The sequence below is a fragment of the Syngnathoides biaculeatus genome, chromosome 17 (genome assembly GCF_019802595.1).
Source record: "Syngnathoides biaculeatus isolate LvHL_M chromosome 17, ASM1980259v1, whole genome shotgun sequence".
Classification (NCBI taxonomy): domain Eukaryota; kingdom Metazoa; phylum Chordata; class Actinopteri; order Syngnathiformes; family Syngnathidae; genus Syngnathoides; species Syngnathoides biaculeatus.
In genome coordinates, this window is record NC_084656.1 from 1,767,591 (window position 1) to 1,793,604 (window position 26,014).

Here is a 26,014-nt window from a genome sequence, read left to right on the forward strand (position 1 = left end):
CCATGTGATTATTCAATAGACAACCTTTCTAGATTGATTGGTTCTGTTGGGCATTATTGAACCAACAAGACATTATGTGATGATGCTGTTTTGGGAATCATCTTGGCACACTAATTTTAATAGAATTTTTCTAGCATCTCTATGTTGAGAATAGTTTCATCTAATTGCTTGAGAATAGCCAAAAGCCTGTAGAGCTTAAAATATTACAGTGCTGTTTTTAATAGGCCTTCAGATAAGAGGATAGTAATCAATAGACAGTAAAAATATTTTCAGTCATGCTGCGGGGCCTTCAGTGAGTAGAATGCAGCTGCAGATCCTGGCTTTGAAAATTGCAGCTGTTTTGCTCTAATGACATTATGAATGGTAACGCTGCATGAAGTCATGGACTGCTACAGAATTGCCAAATAGCAAACAAGGCTGATGTGGCAAACATTTTTTACATTAGTAAAATAAACACTGGGAAACAGCCAGTGTTTTCTTTCATAGATTTATTTCATAAGTGAAAGAGAGGATGTTGGTGCAGCATCTTACATGGTGCTACACACATGGATTAGCAAACAGCACTGGGGGGCACTCGTAGGAGACTTGTGATGATAGAGTGCCATGAATTTTTTTGTTTTTGCATAGTTGTAAACATCAGACACAGATAATCGAAGTAAAGATGAAAGTTTTTAAAATGGTGCTTTTATTTATTAAGATAAAAAAATAGACTATTCTTAGCTACCTGGCCCTTTGTGGAAAAAGTCCATAAATCTAATAACTGGTTGGCCCGCCCTCACTTGTAACAACTGAAATCAAGCGCTTCTATAATTGGCAATGAGTCTTTCAAATTTCTGTGGGGGCACCCACCCTTATTTATAGAAATAATTTAATTTAGCAACATTATATTGCTTTCGAGCATGAACAAACTTGTCAAGGTAAGCATTTCAAGCTGGATTTTGATGAGGCCATTTCAAATCCTTCATTGTTTTATGAAGCCTTTCAGAAGTAGACTTGCTGGTCTGTTTCGGATCATTATTCTGCTTCAGAAACTATGTACACTTCATCTTGAGGTCATAGACTGATGGGCAAACATTCATCTTTGGGATATCCTGGTACAGAGCAGAATCCATGGTTCCATCAGCCACTACAAGTCGTCCAGGTTCTGTCGCGGAGAGCAGCTCCAGACGATCACACACAAGGAAGTTTTACATTTATGCCAGATGTACAAGACACACATTCCAAAAAGTTCCACTTTTTACTGAACAGTCTATAGAATATTCATCATCATAACATTCAGATGTTTGGGTTTGTTTTTTGCAAAGTGAGAGGAGCCTTTTTGTTCTTTTTAGTCAGTAGTGAATTTCACCTAGGAACTATGCCATAGATGCCATTTTTATCCACTCTCTTCCTTTTTGTTGAGTCATGAAAACTGACACTGAGGCAAGGAAGGCTTGCAATTCTTTAAGTGTTGTCCTGGGTTCATATTTGACCTCTTGAATGAGTCGTTATATGCTTATGAGCTAATTTATGCTAGCCGGCCACTCTTGGGACAGTTCACAAGTGTTCCATGTTTTCCCTGTTTGAGTATAATAGGTTTCACTGTGGTTCACTGGAGTACTAAGTCTTTAGAAATAGCTTCCTAACCCTTTCCAGACTGATGTACGTGAATTACCTTATTCATCATTAGTTCTGGAATCCCATTTTTGTTGCAGATTTTGCAGGTCTTTTGGGCATCTTCTTTTTGGTCAGACAGGTTCTATTTACAGTAAGTAATTGAATGAATGAAATGATTTAACAACGGGGTAATTAGATTTTCACACAAGGTGAAGTGGCTTTGAATATTTTTTCTGAAATAAAAAAGTCACCATTGAAAAACGAAATTTTACTTAAGTTATAAGATATGTGCATTTGTTTGATGATCTTAAAGTGGGAAGAAAAAAAAATACTTTTTCACAGCACTGTGCTACTGGGATAATGCTACCGCACTCCATTGGCCCTTGTGAGGATATACTCGTGTTTGCAGTAACTTGAAACACAATGTGTAAAATAACATTGTGAATCTGTTGTTGGCTGGAGCATGTCTGCTTCCAAACAATTTACAGAACAAAGCTTACTTGGGTTTTACTGTTGTCTCCACGAACTGGTATATTGTGCAATTAATATTTGAAATTATTGAAGGGCAAATGTAATATTAAGTAGTTCTTCATTATAAGGATTAGAGGGAGAATAACACATTTTTACACTCAGACTTACAAAGCTCCAGTGTATCCTGGTGAGCACTTGCATTCTCCAGTGACGTGGTGACAAGTAGCCCCATTTTGGCAAAGACATTTCTGCTGACATGCATTACCATAGGCGCCCATCTCACACACTTCTTCACAACGCCAACCTCTGTATCCAGAAGTGCATATACAGGCACCAGTGATGGGGTTACACAGAGCTTTGTTCTGGCATTGACATCTGTGACTGCAGTGGGAACCCCAGTGGCCATTGTCACAACCTGTAGAAAATAGCACAAAATGGTTCGGACTTTAATGAGACAACATGGAAAACATTTGATTTGTTCTTTTATTGTTCACCTCTTTCATCTCTTGAATTCATTAAAATCAATGGGGTGGGGGAAATGTTCTGTAAAAAAAAAGGTATATCACCATGCCTTAGCGATTTAGAACCTGGAAATGTCTTGTACAATCCTGCTCACTAAAAATCATGATATTGGCAATCAGCAAACCATTATAATGTTGAAGGTTGGTACAAAATGTATGTCCAGAACAAAATGAACGATTAATAATCCACACAGCTAGTTTTTCTTCCCCCACCATCTGCTGGATCTGGAGGGCATCTGGCCCCAGTACAAAGGGGTGTTTTCCCATTTCCTTCATAGTTCTGAGGACTAGGTTTCTAATCAGCTTTGCCTGTGCAGTTTTCTGCGTGGGTATGCCTAATTAAACACAAGGTGGAATATATATTTGTATGACATTATGTTGCAGCTTCTACTTAATGATCTGGAGAAGGATCAATTTCAACTTAATGCTCGAGGGAATAGGTCACAAATGTGGTGCCCACAGGACATTGTAACCCTCAAGTACCGCATGGGTAGGATGTTCTAAGAAAATCTCACCAGTGATGGGACACTCTGATTTCCTTTGAATGTTGTACAAGTGATTATCTCAAATTGTAAACACTTGCCACGATTTATAGAAATAAGTGTTGCTTATTGATCTACAGTCCCCTCAAAACTGATTGAAACGGCAAAGTCAATTCCCATGTTTTTCTTTTATAATGACGACATTTTGGTTTCAGATCAAATGATGAATACGAGACAAAAGTTCAAAATTGCATTTATTTCATGGTATTTACAAATAGATGTGTTAAACAACTAAAGACAGCATCCTTTGTTTGAGTGCACCCACTTTTCAAGTGAGCAAACATATTGAAAGATGTTGGGTGTTTCTAGATGCTCAGGTGTTGCCTTTTTGATTGATCACTTCTTTTTCTTTCAGCTTGTCCTGTTAGGGATGGCCACAACATGTCATCTTTGTCCATCTAAGCCAATCTCCTACATCTTCCTCTCTAACACCAATTGCCTTCAAGTCTTCCCTCACAACATCCATCAACCTTCTCTTTGGTCTTGTCATAGGTGTGTCTGTCCCTGATGCGTCTTGTCTCAGTGATTACAGTTCATGTATATATTGTCACAAGTGTTGTCTGGTCCATACCAGATCGTTGTACTTCTATGTCATGTTCCTGCAACCCTTTGTCTACAGTGAAGAGAGTAAGTATTTGAACACCCTGCTATATTTCAAGTTCTCCCACTTGGAAATCATGGAGGGGTCTGAAATTTTTATCGTGGGTGTGTGTCCACTGAGACAGAGATAATCAAAAAAGAAAAGTCCAGAAATCACAATGTATGATTTTTTTAACAATTTGTTTGTGTAATACAGCTGCAAATAAGTATTTGAACACCTGAGAAAACCAATGTTAATATTTGGTACAGTAGCCTTTGTTTGCAATTACAGAGGTCAAACGTTTCCTGTAGTTGGTCAAAAGAGTTGCACACACTACAGGAGGGATTTTGGCCCAATCCTCCACACAGATCTCTACAACAACATCTTCAATTCTGCCACCTCCAGCTGTGCTTCCTGTTGTCTCTTAAGTGGCACCGTCTCTAATGTGGACATCATGGCTGGCCTCACTGCTGTTTTATAAACTTTGCCCTCCATCCTAGCAGAGACTTTTCTGTCACACAACACACCAGAGACCTCCCGCCAGTTGTTGCAACCTGCTTCGACCCATTTCTTCCCTTCCTTACCACACTCACCATTGCTCTGGATTGTTGACCCCACGTATTTGAAGTCGTCCACCCTCGCTATCTCTTATCCCTGGAGCCTCACACTTCCCTCTCCACCCCTCTTGTTCACAAACATGTATTCTGTTTTACCAAGGCTAATCTTCATTCCTCTCATTTCCAGTGCATGCCTCCATCTTTCTAATTCACAACTCTCTCTCTATGTCTGGGATGCTCAGAATGACTTCATCTATTTCCTTCCAGAATTTATCTTTCAACTAAAAGTCACATCCTACCTGTGAGGTATAGCCGCTAATCACATTATACATAACACCCTCAATTTCAAATTTCAGCTCTATCACTCGATTTGATACTCTTTTCACGTCCATGACATTCTTAGCCAGCTCTTATTTAAAAATAACCCCTACTCCATTTCTCTCCTGATCTCTTCCATGGTAATATATATATATATATATATATATATATACACTTTTTACCGAATCATCATGTCAACCAACTCCTGAACATTTCCTGTCAAAGTGTTGGTGGGCAGTCATTTTCAAGTCTTTCCAGAGAGGTTCAACCTCTGGCTAGACTACTCAAGAACGGGATCCTTCCTAAGCCACTACTTTATCTTGGTTGTGTACTTTGGGTAATTGTCATGTGGGAAGGAAAATCAACGGCGTAGTTTAAGTTCCAGAACATTTTGAAGCAACATCACTCAAAAAATTTCACAATACAGTCGAACCTCTACTTGCAAAAGTCTCTCCTAATAAAAGATTTATGTTACGAAAAGTTTCCCTGGAAAATATTTGTCTTGAGAAATTCAGGATACGAAAGGTAATGAATGGCGCTGGATTCAACCGAACGTAAATATCCTGTACTGTATCTTGGTTTGAAAGCAGTGTGATAGAGTAGCTCTCCTATTGGCCACCCCTGGAGCAATTTCCTGGCATCACGTTGGCTAAGAGAGATCTTTACCCATGACGGACTTCCTGTATGTTTCTCACTGAATCCATTGTCATACGCTCGCGTACACTCAACAACGTCTTCATGGATTTATTGATCTTTTTTCACCATAGGCCCCAAGAAATTGATAGCCAAGGCCAGTAAGGAGAAGAAGTTGTTTTGTCCATCAAAACAAAACAGGAAACCATTGAGAAATATGAAAAAGAAATGCTCCTGCTCAATTTGAGAGGCTTGAAGTGGTGGTTGAACCTGAAGTTGAGGAAATTGTTTCATTGGGAAATGTTGAGGAGGACATCGACGAGTTAGTTCATCGCGAGGATCTTTCGACAGAGAAGGGAGGCCAATTGATATGATACATTGACGCTTGGCCATCGGTAGAATGTGGTAGGGACACATGATGGCTGCTAGGCAGTCGGTGAGCGTATAGGGGCCAAAAGTGTCCTGTACCATCAGTACGAGTCAGCCGTCAACACCAGGCCACACCAGGGTTAAATAGATCATAACCGGCAAAGTTACGTTTCATGTTCATGTGGGGCAAGACTTACAACAGGGTATGCAGTCCAGGAAAGGAAGTCCACATGACATTCACATTTGACAAAGAATGCCCACATTTTGGGTTGTTCCACTCTGAGTGCACAACTTCCACAAATTATGTGACAGATTTCAATTGTTGGTAGAACGCACACAGCCACAAAAGTGTGCAGCTGTGTGCCTTTTCTCACTTGTGCACAAGGTGGCCCTCAGTGAGATACATATTCAACAATTCTGTTGGTAACCAGGTTTGGGTGTGACCAGTGGAATTGAACTCAACTGTCCAAAAAATATGGCTAATCACAGTTAATCCATCCATTCATTTTCTGAGCTGCTTATCCTCACGAGGGTTGCGGGAGTGCTGGAGCCTATCCCACCCTGAAGTGATTGCCAGCCAATCACAGGGCACATGAAGACAGACAACAGTCAGAATCTGAATCAGAATCCGCTATATTGGCCAAGTGTGTAACAACACACAAGGAATTTGTCTCTGGCAGTCAGTGATACCCTGGTACGACATTCAAAACAAAGAATAAACAAAGTAACAAGAACAAAGAGCAACAACCATTGAGTTAATAGGAACTATTCCTTATAAGAGTCTCTTTCATTTCGAACAGTTAAGAGTGCGTCAACACAATATGTTAAGCTCACACAGAGAGCCCTTCCCCTTCGCCTCCACTGCAATGACAATTGTATAAGGGGAGCAGATTAAAGTGACGACTCGTGCGATAGTAGATGTATGACGAAATCTGACACTGAATGGACCAGCAGGATATAAGGGTGTGTCCAAACAAGTACGTTCGCTGATCAAGAATTTGACTTTGTCTGAAAGGATCCTTCCTACTCTGGTCCTAGTTTGAGTGGCTTGCAAGTCTTCAAGGGTTTTTAGGGTGTTGCCGACAATCTGTTCAGTGGTTTTGATCGTCCATTGCAGTCAGAGTTTGTCCTTTTTTGTGGTTGCTCTAAACCAGACTGTGATGGAGGAACACATAAGTGATTTGATGATCACTGTGTGGTCCTGTCTCAGCAGCTCTCGTGACATGCCGTGCTTCCTCAGAAGCTGCAGGAAATACATCCTTTCCTGGGCTTTTTGAGGATGGAGTTGATGTTCGTCTTCCACTTCAGGTCCTGTGAAACTGTAATTTCCAAGAACTTGAAGGTCTCGATGGTTGACACAAGACAATTGGACAGCGTGAGGGGCAGCTGTGGTGAAGGATGCCTCCTGAAGTCCACAATCATTTCATTAGGTTGGCCACACAAAAACTCTAATCTAATCACTTGCTGTCGATATACAGACTCATCGCCGTCTTTGATGAGGCCGATCACTGTGATGTCATCTGCGAACTTCAGGAGCTTGACGGTCAGGGGCCCCGAGGTGCAGTCGTTTGTGTGGCGCAAGAAGAGCAGCGGGTAAAGGACACACCCTTCGGCTGCCCTGGTCCTGATAGTGCGCATGGTTGGAGTGGTGTCCCACAGCCTCACCTGCTGTGTCCTGCCTGTCAGGAAAATGTAGATCCACTGGGAGATGACAGCTGAAAGCTGGAGAGGTTTGGAGCAGAGGAGTTCAGAGATGATGGTGTTAAACGAAGAGCTGAAGTCAACAAACAGGATTCTCGCATAGGTTCCCTCGTCGAAATGTTCAAGGATGAAGTGCAGACCCATGTTGCGAGCATCATCCGCAGACCTGTTAGTTTGATAGGCACACTGCAGTGAGTCCAGGTGGGGACCTATGACGCTCTTGAGGTGGTCCAGCACAAGGCCTCCAAAGGAGTTCATGACCACAGATGTCATGGCAACAGGCCTGTAGTCATTAAGACCTGAGATTGCTGCATTTTGAGAGACCGGTGTGATGGTGGGACTTTTGAAACCACTATAATGGTGGAGTGTTTCAATCAGGTTGGTACTTCACACAGTTCCAGAGATCTGTTGAAGATCTTTGTGAAGACAGGAGCAAGTTGGTCTGTACAGACTTTGAGGCAGGATAGGGACACATGGTCTGGGCCCGGCGCTTTGTTGATCTTTTGTTGTGTGAAGAACTACCTAACGTCCCTTTCATGGATGTTCAATGGTGGAGTGGCCGGTGGTGTGCGGTTTTGTGTGCGGTGTGAAAGTGTCCTTTTCAAATCTGGAGTAAAAGCTATTGAGGTTGTCGGCTAGCCCGCTCTTGTTTTCTACTGGGAGGGAACGTCGTTTGTAATTAGTGAGCAATTGTAAAGACTGATTTGTAGTCATTAATGCCAAGATGTTTTTTTTCAGTTTAGCTGCACAGTCTCTCTGAGCAATGTTAATTTCTTTAGTTAGCTGGTTTCTACTACAATTGTAGAGGGCCTGATCCCCACTACAATAGCCTGGCAGAGTTACCCAAGTCTGGCAGTAAACCATGGTTTGTTGTTATTGAACTTGCAAAAAGTTTTTTTTTTTTTGGTACATACAACTCCTAACAGAAACTGGCATACTCAGTAACAATATCTGTGAATTCATCAAGGCTGCTCGCTGAATTTTCAAAGACACTCCAGTCTATGCAGTCAAAGCAGCTTTGCAGTTCTAATTTTGCCTCGTTGGTCCACTTTTAACTGATTTTACCAAAGGCTTTGCAAACTTAAAGGGCCACTGTCATGAAATGGATGATTTCTCGTATGTTATTAATGAAAAAATGGCAGCCAATATGGGCCCATGCGTTTTTTCACCACAAAACATAATTTTGACGTATACAGCTTTTTGTAACTCCCACCATGAAAATCCTCTCGAGGGATTTGTTTTCGAGAAGAAGCAGGAAGTGACATAAGGGACAGAAGCGCACCCAAGTGGACTCGTTTGTTTCCATTCGTTTTACCTCTGTGAAGGTAGCTCGTTGTTCCTTCGTGTTAGCCAAAATGCCAGCTCGTTGCATTGCTGCACATTGCTTGAACACTCGGGAGAATGGATTTACCCTTCATAAGTTTGCTAGAGACCCAGTTCGTCGATAAAAAATGATTGCACAGGTGCAGAGGACGAGAGCTCATCGCGCACTGCGATGGCTATGAACAACCCCCTAAAGCAGCACGGCTCGGCTCCATTATAAACCACCACGGTGCCGAAAATGAGCCACACCGGCTGAGGTGCCGCGTTCGCCCTTCATGGCTTCAGTGAAGGCTGCCATCGAGAAGTCAAAGCTCTGATTTAGGAGTAACAATGTGGTTTTCGTCCTGGCTGTGGAACAGTGGACTAGCTCTACTCCTTCGGTAGGATCCTCGAGGGTGCATGGGAGTTTGGACTCCACAAGACTGCTCTTTGTCTCTGATTCTGTTCATAACTTTTATTGACAGAATTTCTAGGTGCAGCCGAGGCATAGATGGTGTCCGGTTTGGTGGCCTCAGTATCGCTTCTCTGCTCTTTACAGATGATGTAGTTCTGTTGGGTTCATCAATCCGTGATCTCCAATGCTCACAGGAACATTTTGCAGCCGAGTGTGATGTGGCAGGGATGAGAATCAGCACCTCCAATTTTGAGACCATGGTCCTCATTCAAAAAAGAGTGGTGTGCCCTCTCCGGTTTGGGGATGGCATCCTGGCCCTAATGGAGGAGTTCAAATATCATGGGGAAAAATTGAGCAGCAGATTGACAGGTGGATCTGTGCAGCATCTGGAATGATGTGGACATTGTATCGGTCTATTGTGGTATAGAGGGAGCTCAGTCGAAAGGCGAAGCTCTCAATTTACCAATCGATCTACCTTCCTATCCTAACCTATGGTCACAAGCTGTGGGTCGTGACTGAAAGAACAAGGTCCCAGATACAAGCTTTCAAAATGAGTTTCTTCTGCAGCGTGTCAGGGCTCTCCCTTAGAGATAGGGTGAGAAACTTAGTCATCCAGGAGGGGCTCAGTGTTGAGCTGCTGCTCCTCCGCATCGAGAAGAGCAAGATGAGGTTGCTGATGTATTTGATCCGGATAGCTCTGTGGTGATGTCTTCCAGGCATGTACCACCGGAAAGAGACCCCGGGAACAACCCAGGACACTTTGGAGAGACTATGTCTTCCGACTGACCTGGGAATGCCTCGGGATCCCTCCGGAAGAACTGGAAGAAGTAGCTGGGTAAAGGGAAGCCTGGGTATCCCTCCTAAAGCTACTGCCTCCGCGAACTGACCCGGAAAAGCGGTAGAAAATGATGGATGGATGGATGACACCGTGACTGTGAACAACATTGAGTAATGACTTGCATACACTGTCAATGTATGGCAAAATGTAAGCTTCTTCTCCTTACAAATGTAAAATTGTAATTATTTCTCACTGCCTTATGAGTGGCGGCACAGTGGTGCAGCTATAGAGTGTTGGCCTCACAGTTCTAGGGACCGGAGTTCAGATCCCAGCCCCGCCTGTGTGAAGTTTGCATGCGCTCCCTGTGCCTGCATGGGTTTTCTCCGGGCACTATGGTTTTCTCCCACATCCTCAAAGAGATGCTTTAATTGGAGACTCTAAATTGCCCCTTGGTGTGATTGAGAGTGCAAATGTTGTCTGTACCCATGTGCCTGCAATTGGCTGGCAACCTGTTCGGGGTGTACCCTGCCTCCTGCCTGGAGATAGCTATGATAGGGATAGATAATCCCTGTGAGGATAAATGGCTCAGAAAATGGATGGATTAACTGTGATTAACCATAGTTTATAATTGTAAAAACTTCACACATAAGGAAAAATATCTTTTAAATTTGTTTTTACATAAATAACCTTGGATCTTTAAGAAAATCAGATCCTGTTTTTGACTAAATGAACCAAGGTTGAAAGCATATATGGCTAGGATGCAAATTTACAATTTGCTGAGTCTAGTCCTGTCTGGTAAAGATTTGGCGACACACAAAGGGGATACTAAGATGCACACATAAAACCCTTCTGCATTCAAGTTGACCAACCCTGGAACCCTTATGAAATCTGCCCTGGATGAAAGGAAGGCTTTAGGCTCCTTAGCCACTCACTTGACAACACCTTTCACTCATTCCCTTGTCTACTCAAGATGGCTACGTCAAAAAATACTGTTGGTGATGGTTAACAGGACAAATAACAGTGATACAACCTGTGCATGTTTGTCAAAATTAATGATGGGAAAGTTGCATATTGCTGATGTCAAGTTTTAAAAACTTTATCTTAGCCGTTTTTTTTTCTCAGTCTACAAAAGTAATGGGTGGGTGTGGGCGAAGTAGAGGATGGGAGTGCAACCTTTTCCCATCAAGTGATTACAGAGTCTACAATGCATGCCAGACTTATCGTAAACAGTTTTTTCACTGATACAGGGATTCACAGGAAAATGACCAAACCATTTGCAGTATTCTATCGCTTTCCTGAAGTGTAGTTGGACTGTGTGTTCTTCTCTTCAGTTCTACTGGCATATCATTCAATCATCATCAAATTCACATCATCAAAGCAAAGAGCGTTTTGTTGTACTTTCATTTCCAGTGGATAATGTTGTTTTGCACTTGTTTGTACTGTATGACAAGTAATACAAATAAATCTGCTAATTTGTGATATCTTAGAACTAAAGAAGAGTAATCCCTGAAAGGTAAATTAAGGGTTTTGTTGGTGAAGGTTTGACCTTGGAACAGACTATTTCCAATTCCATTATTCCTTATGGGAAAATATAAATAAATAAGGTTCCACTAGTTAAACCAGCACATGTCAAGGCCTGTCTTAAGTTTGCCAATGACCATTTGGATGACACAAAGGAGTCATGGGAGAAGGTTTTGTGGTCAGATGAGACCAAAATGGACGAATGATGAGTTCCATCCTAAGAACACCATCCCTACTGGAAAGCATGAGGGTGGTAGCATCATGGTTTGGGGGTGTTTTTTGCACATGGAACAGGACGACAGCACTGTATTAAGGAGAAGATGACCGCGGCCATGTATTGTGAGATTTTGGGGAACAACCTCTTTCTGTCAGTCAGAGCACTGAAGATGGGTCGTGGCTGGGTCTTTCAACATGACAATGACCTGACGCACACAGCCAGGAAAACCAAGGAGTTGGTCCTTAAGAAGCATATCAAGGTACTGGCGTGGCCGAGCCAGTCTCCAGACCTAAACTCAACAGAAAATATTTGGAGGGAGCTGAAACTCCTTGTTTCTCAGCGACAGCCCAGAAACCTGTCTGATCTAGAGAAGATCTGTGTGGAGGAGTGGGCCAAAATCCCTCCTGCAGTGTTTTCAAACCTGGTGAACAACTATAGGAAACGTTGACCTCTGTAATCGCAAACAAAGGCTACTCTACCAAACATTAACATTGGTTTTCTCAGGAGTTCAAATACTTATTTGCAGCTGTATCACACAAATAAATTGTTAAAAAAATCATACATTGTGACTTGTGTATTTTTGTTTTTAGTGTATCTCTCTCACAGTGGACATGCACCTACGATGAAAATTTCAGACCCCTCCATGATTTCTAAGGGGCAGAACTTTCACTATAGCAGGGTATTCAAATACTTATTTTCGTCACCGTAACATGTCCGTACAAAATAATGACTACTCGAAACCAGTCCATGCTGCATAAAGGTTGGAGACCACTGCCGTACAGTATTATCAATATTATTTTGATATCTATTTCTAATTGACTTTAGTTTCATTTTGGGGGAGAAATTTCCTCACAGTATTAAACTCATTAATGCAGCAAAATAATAAATCTTTTTCAAAGTATATCATTTGTATTTACATGACACATACATATCTAAGTTCTCCAAACTGAAATTCAGACCATCTTGTTGTCATATATCCTCAGTCACAATCTCCACTGCCCCAAGACATTTCCTGCCACAGATTTTTTTGCTATTATTCGTGCTCCCCTTGTAACCCAGCTACCCCCATTTCATGTTTTGCTCCCTCAAATGATCCTCAGACATATTGTTGGGGCCTGCTGACCTGAAAAAATGTCATTAACTCAGATCCTTCTCTTGAGAAATTTAAAGGCCTGACCGAAAAGGAATACACTGTGACTCAATACTCTTACAGTATTCCACTTTTTCAAATATATATTTATACAGACGCTCATTCGTTTTACATTTTTTCGAAATTACGTTTGAACTGACTGTAAAAAATATTGGTAAAAAAAAAAATTTGTGAGTTTAGTTTAGCGCACTCTCCATAGTACGACACATTCAAACGATCTTACTTCTGACACTGCGCCCATTGTTTACATGGCGCAAACAACAGACTGAATGTGCCTTGCCTCTTCCTAGTTCATCGCGTGTTACCCTTGTGTTGAGACATCGTATCTGTAATCTCTGTGTTTACATACATTGTTTTGCGCATTTGTAACCCTAAGCAAAGAAGTTGGTCAAAAGCGAAAGTCTATAAGTGATAGTGGTAGTCAAAAGAAGCGACAAGCCATCTCATTTGAAACGCAGGTGGCTATTACCAGGAAAATTGATGCTGGTGAAAAAGATGTGAACGTTGTACGTTTTTTCCAAATGCCTCCATCAACCGTCAAAGATCGCATATTATAGTATGAATGGTCACACATTACTGGAACGTACAGGAACAACTTACGTTCATTTTTACATTACGTTCGGCAGTTCAGAACTTAACTAAAATGGAAGTTGAGGTGCGTCTGTATATGTATATATACAGTGCCTTGTGAAACTATTAGGCCGCCTTGAACTATTCAAGCTTTAGCCACATTTCAGGCTTCAAACATAAAATATAATTTTTTTTTTTAATCAAGAATCAAAAACAAGTGGGACACAATCATGAAGTGGAACGAAAATTATTGGATGGTTTAAAGTTTTTTAATAAATAAAAACCTGAAAAGTGGGGCATGTAATATTATTCGGCCCCCTTACATTAATACTTTGTAGCGCCACCTTTTGCTGTAATTACAGCTGCAAGTCCCTTGTGGTATGTCTATCAGTTTTGCACATCGATAAACTAAAATTCTTGCCCATTCTTCCTTGCAAAACAGCTCGAGCTCAGTGAGGTTGGATGGAGAGCGTTTGTGGACAGCAGTCTTCAGCTCTGCCCACAGATTCTCGATTGGATTCAGGTCTGGACTTCGACTTGGTCATTCTAACACCTGGATACGTTTATTTGTAAATTATTCCATTGTAGATTTTACTAAATAAATGAGAGTACTGCCGCTAAATTTATGGCGACTTTAGCTGTGCCACAAACTGTGAATGCTGAGGGAGTTGATGAACTTTTGGACAATTTCCACTTGAAAATCTCAAATGCCATGAATGCTGTTGCTTCTGTTCAAATTAAGACCATCCTGAGGCCACTTTGAACACCGTGGAGGAGCACAATGATAGCTAAGAGCTCTAATTCAAAGTAGGATGCAAATGGAGAAAAACTAAACTCCAGTTTGACAATGACCTCTACAGACAGTGTCTTTGTAATTTTAAACAAGAGTTAGTCAGGGCTGGACTGCAACACTTTTCTGAAATCATCAGAAAGAACCTCAACAATACTTGTATTCTATTTGCTGTGGTTGGCAAGCTCACAAATCCCTCAACCCCCCATTCCTCCCGTCAGGCAGCTTCAGAACTCGAAACAGCTTATAAGTGCAATGAGTTTGCCTGTTATTTTTGTGGAAAAAAATACATTCCATCAAGTTAAATATCAGCAAAAATTAGCAAAATGATACTACATCTGAAACCACCCAGGGAAAGCTCTATTGCCATGTCAGAATTTGATGCACTTGACCGAAAAACACTAGAGAAAACTGTTCAGCAGTTGAAACAATGAACGAGCTGTCTTGACCCAATATCATCTGACTTTTTCGAAAGTATCGTGAAATGCAGTAAATGCTTGGTGATTTCCACCAAACAATCAAATGCTTACTTCAGTCTGGCAAGTTTTCTAAAATTCTTAAAGTAGTTGCTGTTAATCCTCTTCTAAATACCAGACTACTTGCCGCTTCCCTGTTAGCAAACTATAGACCCATCTCTAATCTCTGTTTCATAGCCAAGATTGTTGAGAAAGTTATTTTTAATCAACTCAGCAATTTCTTGAAGATAATTGAACTTTTTGACAAATTTCAGTCAGGTTTCTGAACTTATCAGAGTAGAGACTCTGCTCCGATTAAAGTGCTATATGATATAGGGTTGAATAATGACTCGGGAAACGTGTCAATTTTAGTCTTGTTGGATCGCAGTGTGACTTTTGATACCGTAGATCACAATATACTGCTGAACAGGATGGAAATGTGGGTAGGACTAAATGGAACAGTCCTTAAATGATTCAGGTCCTACCTGGAGGAAAGGAGCTACTTTGTAACTTTTGGAAGTGCTCACTCAACAAATGGCAATGACACATGGGGTCCCTCAAAGGTCAATTGTTGGACCCCTCCTGTTCAGCCTGTATATCCTACCCATTTGTTAAATCTTCCAGAACTGTAGTTTTGACCATCATAGCTATGCAGATGACACACAGTTATATTTAGCAGTGTCTCCAGATGACTATAGTTCAATTGAGGTGTTGTGCCGGTGTCTAAAGCAGATAAATCACTGGATGAGCCAAAATTTCTTTCAACTGAACCACAACAAAACTGAGATAATTGTTTTTGCCTATAAAGAAAAAAGGATTACTGTTTGCAAATACCTGACTCACTATTTTTAAAAATCAAAGACCAAGTCTGAAACCTCTGTGTTCTGATTGATTCGAACCTGGCCTTCAACAGTTATATCAAATCAATGACTGAAATTGCCATTTTTTCCATCTGAATAACAACAGAGTCTTCTTGTGTGGAGAACAGTCTACGCCCCATATTATGTTAAGCATATATATTGTGCCCTGACCCGTTCGCGGTTCAACGTAATAGACAAGTACAATGACAATTGCACAAAGGGAGCAGTTTAAAGTGATGATAGTCTACAGTGTATATTTTTAGTAAGTAAGTTTCTTTCAGCCTGTCCCGTTAGGGGCCACCACAGTGTAACATCTCAGAATTTGTTTGGCACAGTTTTTAAGCCAGATGCCCTTCCTGATGCAACCCCTCTTAAGGAGCAGAGGCCCCAGTGAGACACAAACTCACGACCCCTGGTTTACCAAACCAATGCTTTAACCACTGAGATATGGGGCTTCTACAGTGTATATTACTAGTACTAATACTTATTGGACCTGCACCATAAGAGGGTGTGTCCCAACAAGTAGGTTCGGTGATCAAGAATTTTACTGAATAACAAGAGGGGAAAAACTTGTTGAATCCCCACTAGAGTTGATTTGCATTGATCCGTAGCGCCTTTCAGAAAGAAGGGGCTGGAAGAGCTGGTGGTCAGGAGGGTCTGAAATGATCCTGCACGCTCTGGTCCCAGTTCGAGTGGCACACAAGTCTTCAAGGGTGAGTAGGGTGGTGCCGACAATCCGTTCAGTGGTTTTGATCATCCGTTGCTGTCAAAGTTTGTCCTTTATGTGCGAGCCCCAAACAAGACTATGATGGAGGTACACATAACTGATTCAATGACTGCTGTGTAGAACTGTCTCAGCAGCTCTTGTGACAGGCTGTACTTCCTCAGAAGCCACAAGAACTACTTCCTTTGCTGGGCTTTTTGAGAATGGAGTTGAAGTATTGATGTTAATGTCGTTGTGAAGACAGGACCAAGTTGGTCTGCACAGACTTTGAGGCAGGATGGGGACACAAGGTCTGGGCCCAGTGCTTTGTTGATCTTTTGTTGTTTGAAGATCTGCTTCACGTCCCATTCATGGATGGTAAACGTTGGTGCGACTTGGTGGGTGTGTGGAGGGAAAGTGTCCTTTTCAAATCTGCCTTAAAAGCTGTTCAGGCTGTTGGCTAGCCCACTGTTGTTGTCTATGGGGTGGATCATCGCTTGTAATTAGCGAGCGATTGTAAACTGTACCAGACTGATTTGGAGTCATTAGTGCCAAGATGTTTTTCCAGTTTTGCTGCAAAATCCCTCTTTGCAATGTTAAATTCTTTGGTCAGCTGGTTTCTAGTGTGATTGTCGAGAGCCCTATCCCCACTACGATATGCTCCCTCTCTACCCTGGTGAAGTTGCTGAAGTCTGGCTGAAAACTACGGTTTGTTGTCAATGAAGATGAGAAAAAATTTTTGTGGTACACACACCTCATCACAGAAACTGACATACGTGGTAACAATATCCATGAATTGATTTAGGCTGCTCACTGATTTTTCAAAATATGTGCAGTCAAAGCATCTTTGAAGTTCTAATTTTGCCTCATTGGTCCACTTTTAACTGATTTTACCAAAGGCTTCGCACACTTACGTACATGCTTGTATGTAGGCATTAAGTAGACTTAGCAGTGATCAGAGCAGCCTAGAGGAGCATGGGGAATTGTGAGATATGCATATTTAAATGAAGTATAGCACTGCTCTAGAGTGTTATTTTCCCTCGTCGGACATTTTACATGCGTTTATATTTCGGGAGTTCGTGGTTAAGTTTCCCTACCAACAGAGCCAATTCATCACCAGATGGTGATCAGTTGACAGCTCTGGCTCTGTCTTCACCTGAGTGTCCAAGACATGCAGCCACAAGTCAGATGATACTTCCACAAAGTCAATCTTCAAACTGCGACCTTGGGTGACCTGGTGCCAAGTGCACACGTGGACACACTTGTGCTTGAACATGATGTTCATTATGGGCAATCCACGATGAGCACAGAAGTTCAATAATCTTCTCAGGTTCTGATTAGGGGGCCTTTCTTACCAATCACACCTTTCCAGGTCTCACTGTCATTTCCCACATCAGCATTATAGTCCCCCAGCAGAAAGATGGAGCCCCCAGTGGGAGCGCTCTCTTGCACCCATTCAAAGGACTCCATATAGGGTGGGTACCCTGAACTGCTGTTTTTGTGCATAGGTACAAACCACAGTCATGACCCGTCCCCCCACCCCACCCAAAGGCGAAGGTAGGCTCCGTCTCGTCCACCACATAGGACCTGTTGGTCATGGATGACCCTAGCAGGAGGGTGAAGCTCCCAAAAACGTAGGTCTTCGGATTATTAGGACACACAAACCACCATGTTAAAGTGACGCCTTCACGGAGGGGTCTTCAAAACCTGTTTCAAGTATATAGCAATAGTCCTTGATCCTTCTCCCCACTTGACAACAGTTTTTTTTTTTAATCTGGCTTGTCAAGATTGACATTAAACATGTTTTCGGTGAGATAATGGCTGAAGGTGCAAAGGACATTCAAATCACAACAGTCACTTATTTTTTTTGGCTTAAACTTTACATATGCTCTAATGATGTCAGATTTTAGAAATGCAAGTTTATCTGTTGTTAATTTTCCTCAACGTTACACTTTCCACAAAAGCAGTCGTGTGGGGTTTGGCTAAGTGGAGGACCACAAATGCTTTCTTTTCATCTATTTGGTGATTTCCCAGTCGGCCTAGCATGGGACATTCAATCACGGGAAAGAGTTTTCTCACTGATACAGACGTTGGGGGTGGGCATGACAACCCTAGCGGTTTGCTTCTTTTCACTTGGAATTTGTGATCTCTTCTGGATTTCAAATTCAATATATCCCTCAAATTCTCTGAATAAATCCAAAAGACTACCTTAATCATTTTTTAAATACCATCCACAGTTATCTCTTCATATCATATCAATATGATGACTAAGAAACACTAGTAGGATTTATTTTTAAAGGATCAAACAAAGATGAACACATTACCCCTCCCTATTTAACATACTTGATATCATTGTCATTTTGGAGATGTCTACTCAAAATGAGTTGAAATTATTTAACAATCAAACTTTATCCAGTCCCATGACAACAGCTTGTTCTTATTCCCGTCTACTCAAGATGGCTGTGTCAAAAAATACTCAGGATAATGCTTCAATTTCCAAAAGGTTAGGGTTAGGGTTACATGTATTCTAAAATTAGTTATTTAACAAATTATTTTGCAATTGTGTTGAATAATTTAAGGCAATACAATTTTGTCTATTGCAGTGCTAACTGATGGCAGCACCAGTTAGCACCATTTCAACTATGTTGCTCACAAGCTGGGCAACTCGTTATACTGCCATTTCCATGAACTCCCATCAGTCAGCGAACTCTTAGTGAATTGTACCAGCTGTAAGCAACTAAAATTTAAATAACCACCTGTTCTAAGTTTTATTTCTTTACAATATTCTAAGCTTTGAAGCTCACAAGTCTAGCATAAACCACAAAAATTTTTCAAGTGACATGAAACCATGTTTCCATATTTCCATCACCATTTACCACCCAAGCCATGGCAGAAGGAGATGTTATAATTTACTTTATTAAAGGGGCACTGTAATGAAATGCATAATTTTTAGTATGGTATTAATGAAAAAACAGCAGCCAGTATGGTCCCATGCCTTTTTTCACCACAAAACATGATTTTGATGTATATGGCTTTTGTAACTCCCGCCCTCAATTGGGCTCCTTTGTTTCTATTAATTTTACCTGCGGTATGGTAGCTCGTTGTTCCTTCATGTTAGCTAAATCTTGTTGCATTGCTGGATATTGCTCGAACACTCGGGAGGATGGATTTACCCTTCATAAATTCGTCGTGAAAAAAGGATTGCAAAGGTGCAAAGGAAGAGAACTTTGTGGATTCCAAATGACAGGTAGGTGTGTATACAGTTACAGAAAAAAATAATAGTTTGGGGATGACCACGTCATTCGTCTCTCATAACGTAATAAAATATCTGTGTACGTATGACAGGTGTGCTAAATGTGTCGATGTACATACAGCTACTAAAAGAAATAATAGTTTGTGGGGGGGACCACATAATCCGTCTCTCATAACGTAACAAAAGATCTGCGTACGTATAACAGGGGTGCTAAAGGTGTCACGTCAGATGGCTTTCGTGTTGGGCTCGCTGGTGACGAGCCCCCCTCGGCCGACAAGGTCGGCAGCCGGCCGCAACGAGCCACCCTGGCCAACAAGACCAGCGGCTCGGCCAATTCATTATTTAACAAGTGTGGGATTACTTTTCCAGACAGGGCCAGGTGTCTTTGAATAGTTACATTAACTAAAATGGTTGAATTGGTGGGAAGAATAAAAACACATTTAAAATGGTATTTTATGGTTGCTTGAGTTATCTTTGTCAGGTATTTAAATTTGATTGGTGATTTTTAAAGTGGGGAAACTTGAACAAAAAAAAAAACCCAAAACAAAAACAAGATGGGGCAAATACACTTTCAAGGTTTCAAGGTTGTGTACTGTTACAATAATATGCTTTTACTCGTATGGTCCTTCTGTGTGTTGTGAAGCAGTAAAACATTCAGTCAGAAGATCCAATCTGTTTTTTCTCTTATAGAGCTTCACAGGCTCTCAAACAAATAGGTGTCACCTCACACAGAACAACTGCTGGAAGACTTACCACTGGAGCAATTGACCCCTCCGTGGATATTGCGCAATCCGCGTCACTGACCAATCAGAGGCCAGAGATCTACATAAACCAAAGCCCGTTTTTGCTCCCGCCATTTTCTCAGACAACATTGCATGGTTCTGTATAGGTTTAGTTAGCGTTTTATCGCGTATTTGGGTAATTTAACAAAAATATGGTTAAGAGGTGTAGTCACGGACTTTGTAATAGTGACGACACGTATCCTGAAAGGCTAGTTGGTGGAGTTCGATTCGTACCCTTTCCAAAACCGAAGACCCAGTACGAAAAATGCCTTCGATGGATCAAACTTTGTGGAAGACCGCATCATCAACTAAATCCATCTAATATCAACCGGAACACATTTGTTTGCACGAAGGTATGCCCTATATTTGATTTTCAATACATGTCTCGTATAAATGAATTTGAAGTTCTTCGCTAGCATAACACAGCTGCGTGTGAACGATTGACACACTTATTCTTTGTTGAGCGATATTTAGCGATGATCGGACTGCACAAACGTGTCTGCTTCTTATTGACTCGCGGCCGAAAGTTAACCAGACTGTGTTTGCACGAAGATATGCCCTAAATTTGATTTTTAATACACGTCTCGTATAAATAAATGAGACGTTCTCCGCTAGCATAACACCGCTACGTGTGAACGATTGACACACTTATTCTTTGTTGAGCGATATTTAGCGATGATCGGACTGCACAAACGTGTCGGTTTCTTGCTGGCTCGCGGCCGATAGTTAACCAGACTGTGTTGGCACGAAAATATGCCCTAAATTTGATTTTTAATACACGTCTCGTATAAATGAATGAGACGTTCTCCGCTAGCATAACACCGCTACGTGTGAACGATTGACACACTTATTCTTTGTTGAGCGATATTTAGCGATGATCGGACTGCACAAACGTATCGATTTATTGCTGGCTCGCGGCCGAAGCTTAACCAGACTGTGTTTGCACGAAGATATGCCCTAAATTTGATTTTTAATACACGTCTCGTATAAATGAATGGGACGTTCTCCGCTAGCATAACATTGCTACGTGTGAATGATTGAATGAAATCAGAAGCATGGCGTCTCTCTCAGTTAAGAATGTATTGTATTTAGAATCTATCATATATCGTTGATTTGAATGAAATCAGAAGCATGGAGTCTGTCTCAGTTCAGAATGTATTGTATTGTATTTGACATTTTTACTGTTTGTCTTACGTCAGTGCACGTGGCGTGACGTCACTTCAGGAGGCGTGGTTAAGTGCTCTGTACGGAGGGGTTTGACCGCGCCGTCGTCGCCACTCCTGGCCACGGGCGCTGCAGAGGTGGATCGGGTGGGGAGGTGGTTTGGCCCATGCGGTTTGGCCGTGATCCGCCTATCATCTAAATATCGCTCGAAACAGTAGGGTAATATTGGCCCGGTCAATTCACTCGGTTGTGAGATGTTCTCTTCGAAAAGAGCTCCCATGTCAAAAGGGGCGTGTTCGTCTCCCATCGTAGGTGGCACAGCGTGTTTTTAATGGCAAATGCCCCAGTGTGACATCATGGACAGAAGATGCAGCCAATATGGCTACTACTTGAATGTCGAATGAGACTTCCGCAACTTTGCGCATGGATGATGCGCTCTCTGCTCATATTTATTTTTTCATATAGACATTGAAGTGAATAATGTTATATGTATTTTTCATTACAATATCTATTTTAGAATGTTTATAGACATGACACTTGGGCTTTAACTGACAGTAGGGGCATTCTTTTGGGGCAAAATTGAAAAGCTAAGTCAAGTGTTGAGCTTTATGTACAAATACAAGTTGCTGTTCTGATTTTTTTTTCCCCAAGTGGTTTCAGTTACACATTTTGATTTGATTTTATGGGCTCATTTGGGACATTGTTACTCATTGTTTTATGGCAGTCTAGTAACCCAAACTTAACAGAGGCATTTTCAAATTATTACATTATTTTTAGAATATGCCGAAGGCTAGAAATGGTTTCATGCTGGTCAATTTTTACTTATTAACATCGTGTCTGTGACAGTAGTCAGACAGGCTGGCTCAGTGGAGCCGAGAGAAGCCCCAAGGACTAGACTCAACAATAAGTTCCTTTATTACAGACTGATACTGAAGAAAGCAGGGGCACATCCAGCGGGCTCTCATATGTCAGCATACATGGCTCACAAGCTAATAGGGGGATACACATGACGAACTGGATTGACCTTTGCAAATACTATAAACCAAGTCGCTCACATGTAAAAACCTATCAGGAAACAAAATATGCACATAAGATGTACTGTATTAACTGTAACTTAACTGAGCCAAGTGAGGCCTGGAGTTCTTTAGATGTCCCAGGTTCCTTTGTAACCTTCTGGATGAGTCTTGGCTGTGCTCTTGTCGCATTTTTTCTAGACCAGCCGCTCCTAGGAAGGTTCACCACCGTTGTGTGTTTTCTCCTTTGGGGGAAAATGCCTTTCATGGTGGTTCGCCTGAGGCTTGAATATTTAGAAATGGCTTGCTAACCCCTTTCAAGCCTGATGGATGTCAGTTACTTTATTGTTCATCTGCTCTTGAATTACTTTAGACCATAACATTTTGTTGCAGCATCTTTTGGCCATTTTGTCATACAGATTTCTTGACTGAACAGGTCTGGATGGACTCAAGTGCAAATGAAATCAGCAACCCCAAAAATCATATAAGCCACAGTTAATTCATTATTTAACAAGGGCGGGATTACTCTTTCAGACAGGGCCAGGCGTCTTTGAATAGTTACATTAACTAAAATGGTTGAATTGTTGGGAAGAAAAAAAACACATTTAAAATCGTATATTTTATGGCTGCTTGAATTATCTTTGTCAGGTATTTGAATTTGATTGGTGATTTTAAAGTGAAGAAACTTCAACAACAAAAAAAATCAAGATGGGGCAAATACTTTTTGAAGGTTGTGTAATTAGTTACAATAATATGCTTTTACTCGTATGGTCCTTCTGTGTGTTGTGAAGCAGTAAAACATTCATTCAGAAGATCTAATCTGTTTTTTCTCTTAAAGAGCTTCATGGGCTCTCAAGCAAATGTGTGTCACCTCACACAGAGCAACAGCTGGAAGACTTACCACTGGAGCAATTGGAACCCCCCCATCCAGGCTCACATTGGCAGGTGTTGGGGGCTACACAACGGCCATGAACACAGCTCACAGTACAATGAGCTGGAGAGGGAAAGAGGAGGATGTTAGCGGAAAGTATCAGGGAAACTTTACTTGTTGAAAGGACCCCTACTACAGATCCACTGGTTTTGGGGCACATTATGTGACTTTCCTGTGCTCCCGTAATTCATGCTACTCCACTGGCAGTTTTCTCTCATGATAAAAGATGAATGACACATTCTAATTACTTGAGCTAAGTTGCTCCTGACCTCATTTAGAAATGGACAAAATTGTGGAGCTTTTACATCAAAGCTAAAAGTTTCTAAAATGCATGCTCTCTGTCTACAAGTCCTCACAAGTCAATACTTCATCAAGTCTATGAGGTATTGACTTGCGAGTTAAAAACCTTTCACTGTTTTCCTCTGATAAACTTCATTGTTCTTTAGGAAGTACATTAGGGGTTATTATCATGCTACAGGTTACATCTCTCAAACAGTTTGATTGTAAGATTCTTCAAAACAGATGTTTTCTTTATTGAAGCTTTAGCCAATATTTCCAGCACTTTTGGTGAAATAAAATGAAGGAATTGTCCTCATTGTTCCAATATTTGGCAGGTAGTCTATGTATGGTCGAACGGTGGATGACATCGGCCTCACAGTTCTGAGGACTCCAGTTCACATCTCACACCCACCTGTATGCAGTTTGTTCTTTCCAAGCCTGCATGGGTTTTTACCCTTTTTCCTCCCACATAACAAAAACAGTGTTAGAGGTCGATTGAGCACTCTAAATTGTTTGTGTGATTGTGATTGTGACTGTCTGTCTCCATCTGCCCTGTAATTGGATGGAGGTACACAGTACTGATTGGATGACCGCTGTGTAGAACTGTCTCAGCAGCTCATGTGACAGGCCGTGCTTCCTCAGAAGCCACAAGAAGTACATCCTATGCTGGGATTTTTTGAGGATAGTGTTGATGTTTGTCTCCCACTTCAGATCCTTTGAGACTGTAATTCCCAAGAAGTTGAAGGTCTCGACAGTTGACACAAGACAGTTGGACAGCGTCAGGGGCAGCTGTGGTGAAGTATGCCTCCTGAATTCGACAATCATCTCTACAATCTTTAGAGTGTTCAACGCCAGGTTTTGTTGACAACACCAAAGCTCCAGTCTCGCTACTTCCTGTCAATATGCAGACTCATTGTCATCTTTGATGAGGCTGATGACCGCGGTGTCATGTGCGGAACTTCAGGAATTTGACAGTCGGATGCTACGAGGTGTAGTCGTTGGTGTAGAGCGTGAAGAGCAGAGTGAAGGGGGCACAATCTTGGGGTACCCCGATGCTGATAGTGCACGTGAATGAGGTGGTGTCCACCAGCCTTAACCACTGTGTCCTGCCCGTCAGGAAGTTGTAGATCCACCAGAAGATGGCAGGCAAGACCTGGAGAAGTTTGGAGGAGAGGAGTTCAGGGATGATGGTCTTAAACGCAGAGCGAAAGTCAACGAACAGGATCCTCGCATAGGTACCTTCGCTGTCGAGATGTGCAAGGATGAAGTGCAGACCCATGTTGGCATCATCATTTGCAGACCTGTTCGCGCAATAGGCAAACTACAGTGGGTCCAGCTGGGGGCATGCGACGAGGACGAGGTGGTCCAGCACAAGGCATTCAAAGGACTTCATGACCACAGATGTCAAGGCAACAGGCCTGTAGTCATTAAGTCAGGCCTTTTTTGGGGACTACTATAATGCGTTTGAATCAGGTTGGTACTTCAGACAGTTGTAGAGACCTGTTGAAGATCTCTGTGAAGACAGGAGCAAGTTGGTCTGCGCAGACTTGAGGCAGGATGGGGATACAAAGTCTGGGCCCGGCATTTTGTTGATCTTCTGTTGTTTGAAGATCTGTCTAAATTCCCTTTCATGGATTTTAAACAGTGGAGTGGAAGGTGGTGCGGCTTGGTGGGTTCGTGGTGTGGAAGTGTCTATTTTGAATCTGCAGTAAAAGCTATTTAGGTTGTCGGCTAGCCTGTTCTTGTTTTCTACTGGGGGAGGGGGGGGGAGTAACGTTGTAGTTAGTGAGCGATTGTAATTCGTGCCAAACTGATTTAGCTGGCGCCGTGGTATCTTCCTGGCATACCATTGGCAAGCAGTGATGTCAATCTTTACCCTTGACCCACATCCCGCATCTTGGTTTGTGTGGCGTGATAGAGCTGCTCTCCCATTGGCTACTGCTGTAGCATCTTCCTGGCATCCCATTGGCGAGGACACATTGGAAAAGTACAACTTTTTCATGAGTTTTTGTTTTTTTTTTTTTGCAATTTTATTCATCTTTATTCACCATGGGCCTCAAGAAACTTTTGTGGAGTTAAGTAGTGTGTGTGCATACATTTGGACATATATTTTCCCTCAGCTGTCAAACAATTGCCTCCTCCTCCGTACTCCATTATGCCTTTTGCTTATCTCTCACCCTTCTCTTTCCATAGTCACCCAACACCAGAGGTTATCTGTCCATCCATCCATCCATCCATCCATCCATCCATCCATCCATCCATCCATCCATCCATCCATCCATTTTCTTAGCCGCTTATCCTCACAAGGATCGGGGGAGTGTTGGAGCCTATTCCAGCTGTCAACAGGTAGGAGGCAGGGTACACCCTGAACTGTTTACCAGCCAATTGCAGGGTACATGGAGACAGACAAGAGTTGCACTCACAATAATACCTAGTGGCAATTTAGAGTGTCCAATTAATGTTGCATGTTTTGGGTTGTGGGAGGAAACCGGAGTTCCCGGAGGAAAATCCCCGCAGGCACGGGGAGAAAATGCAAACTCCAC

At 41.9% G+C, this 26,014-nt stretch overlaps 1 protein-coding gene across 2 annotated transcripts in view; it reads right to left on the reverse strand.

Annotated features, from left to right (window-relative positions):
• Positions 1 to 26,014, reverse strand: part of megf10 (multiple EGF-like-domains 10) — a 139,800-nt gene that overhangs the window by 85,153 nt on the left and 28,633 nt on the right. For both annotated transcript variants that reach the window (XM_061802002.1, XM_061802001.1), the window contains exons 5-6: positions 23,163 to 23,255; positions 2,236 to 2,482 (exon numbers count right to left, since the gene is read on the reverse strand). In XM_061802002.1, coding sequence (XP_061657986.1) covers positions 2,236 to 2,482; positions 23,163 to 23,255 — 340 coding nt within the window. The remainder of the gene's footprint in view (positions 1 to 2,235; positions 2,483 to 23,162; positions 23,256 to 26,014) is intronic.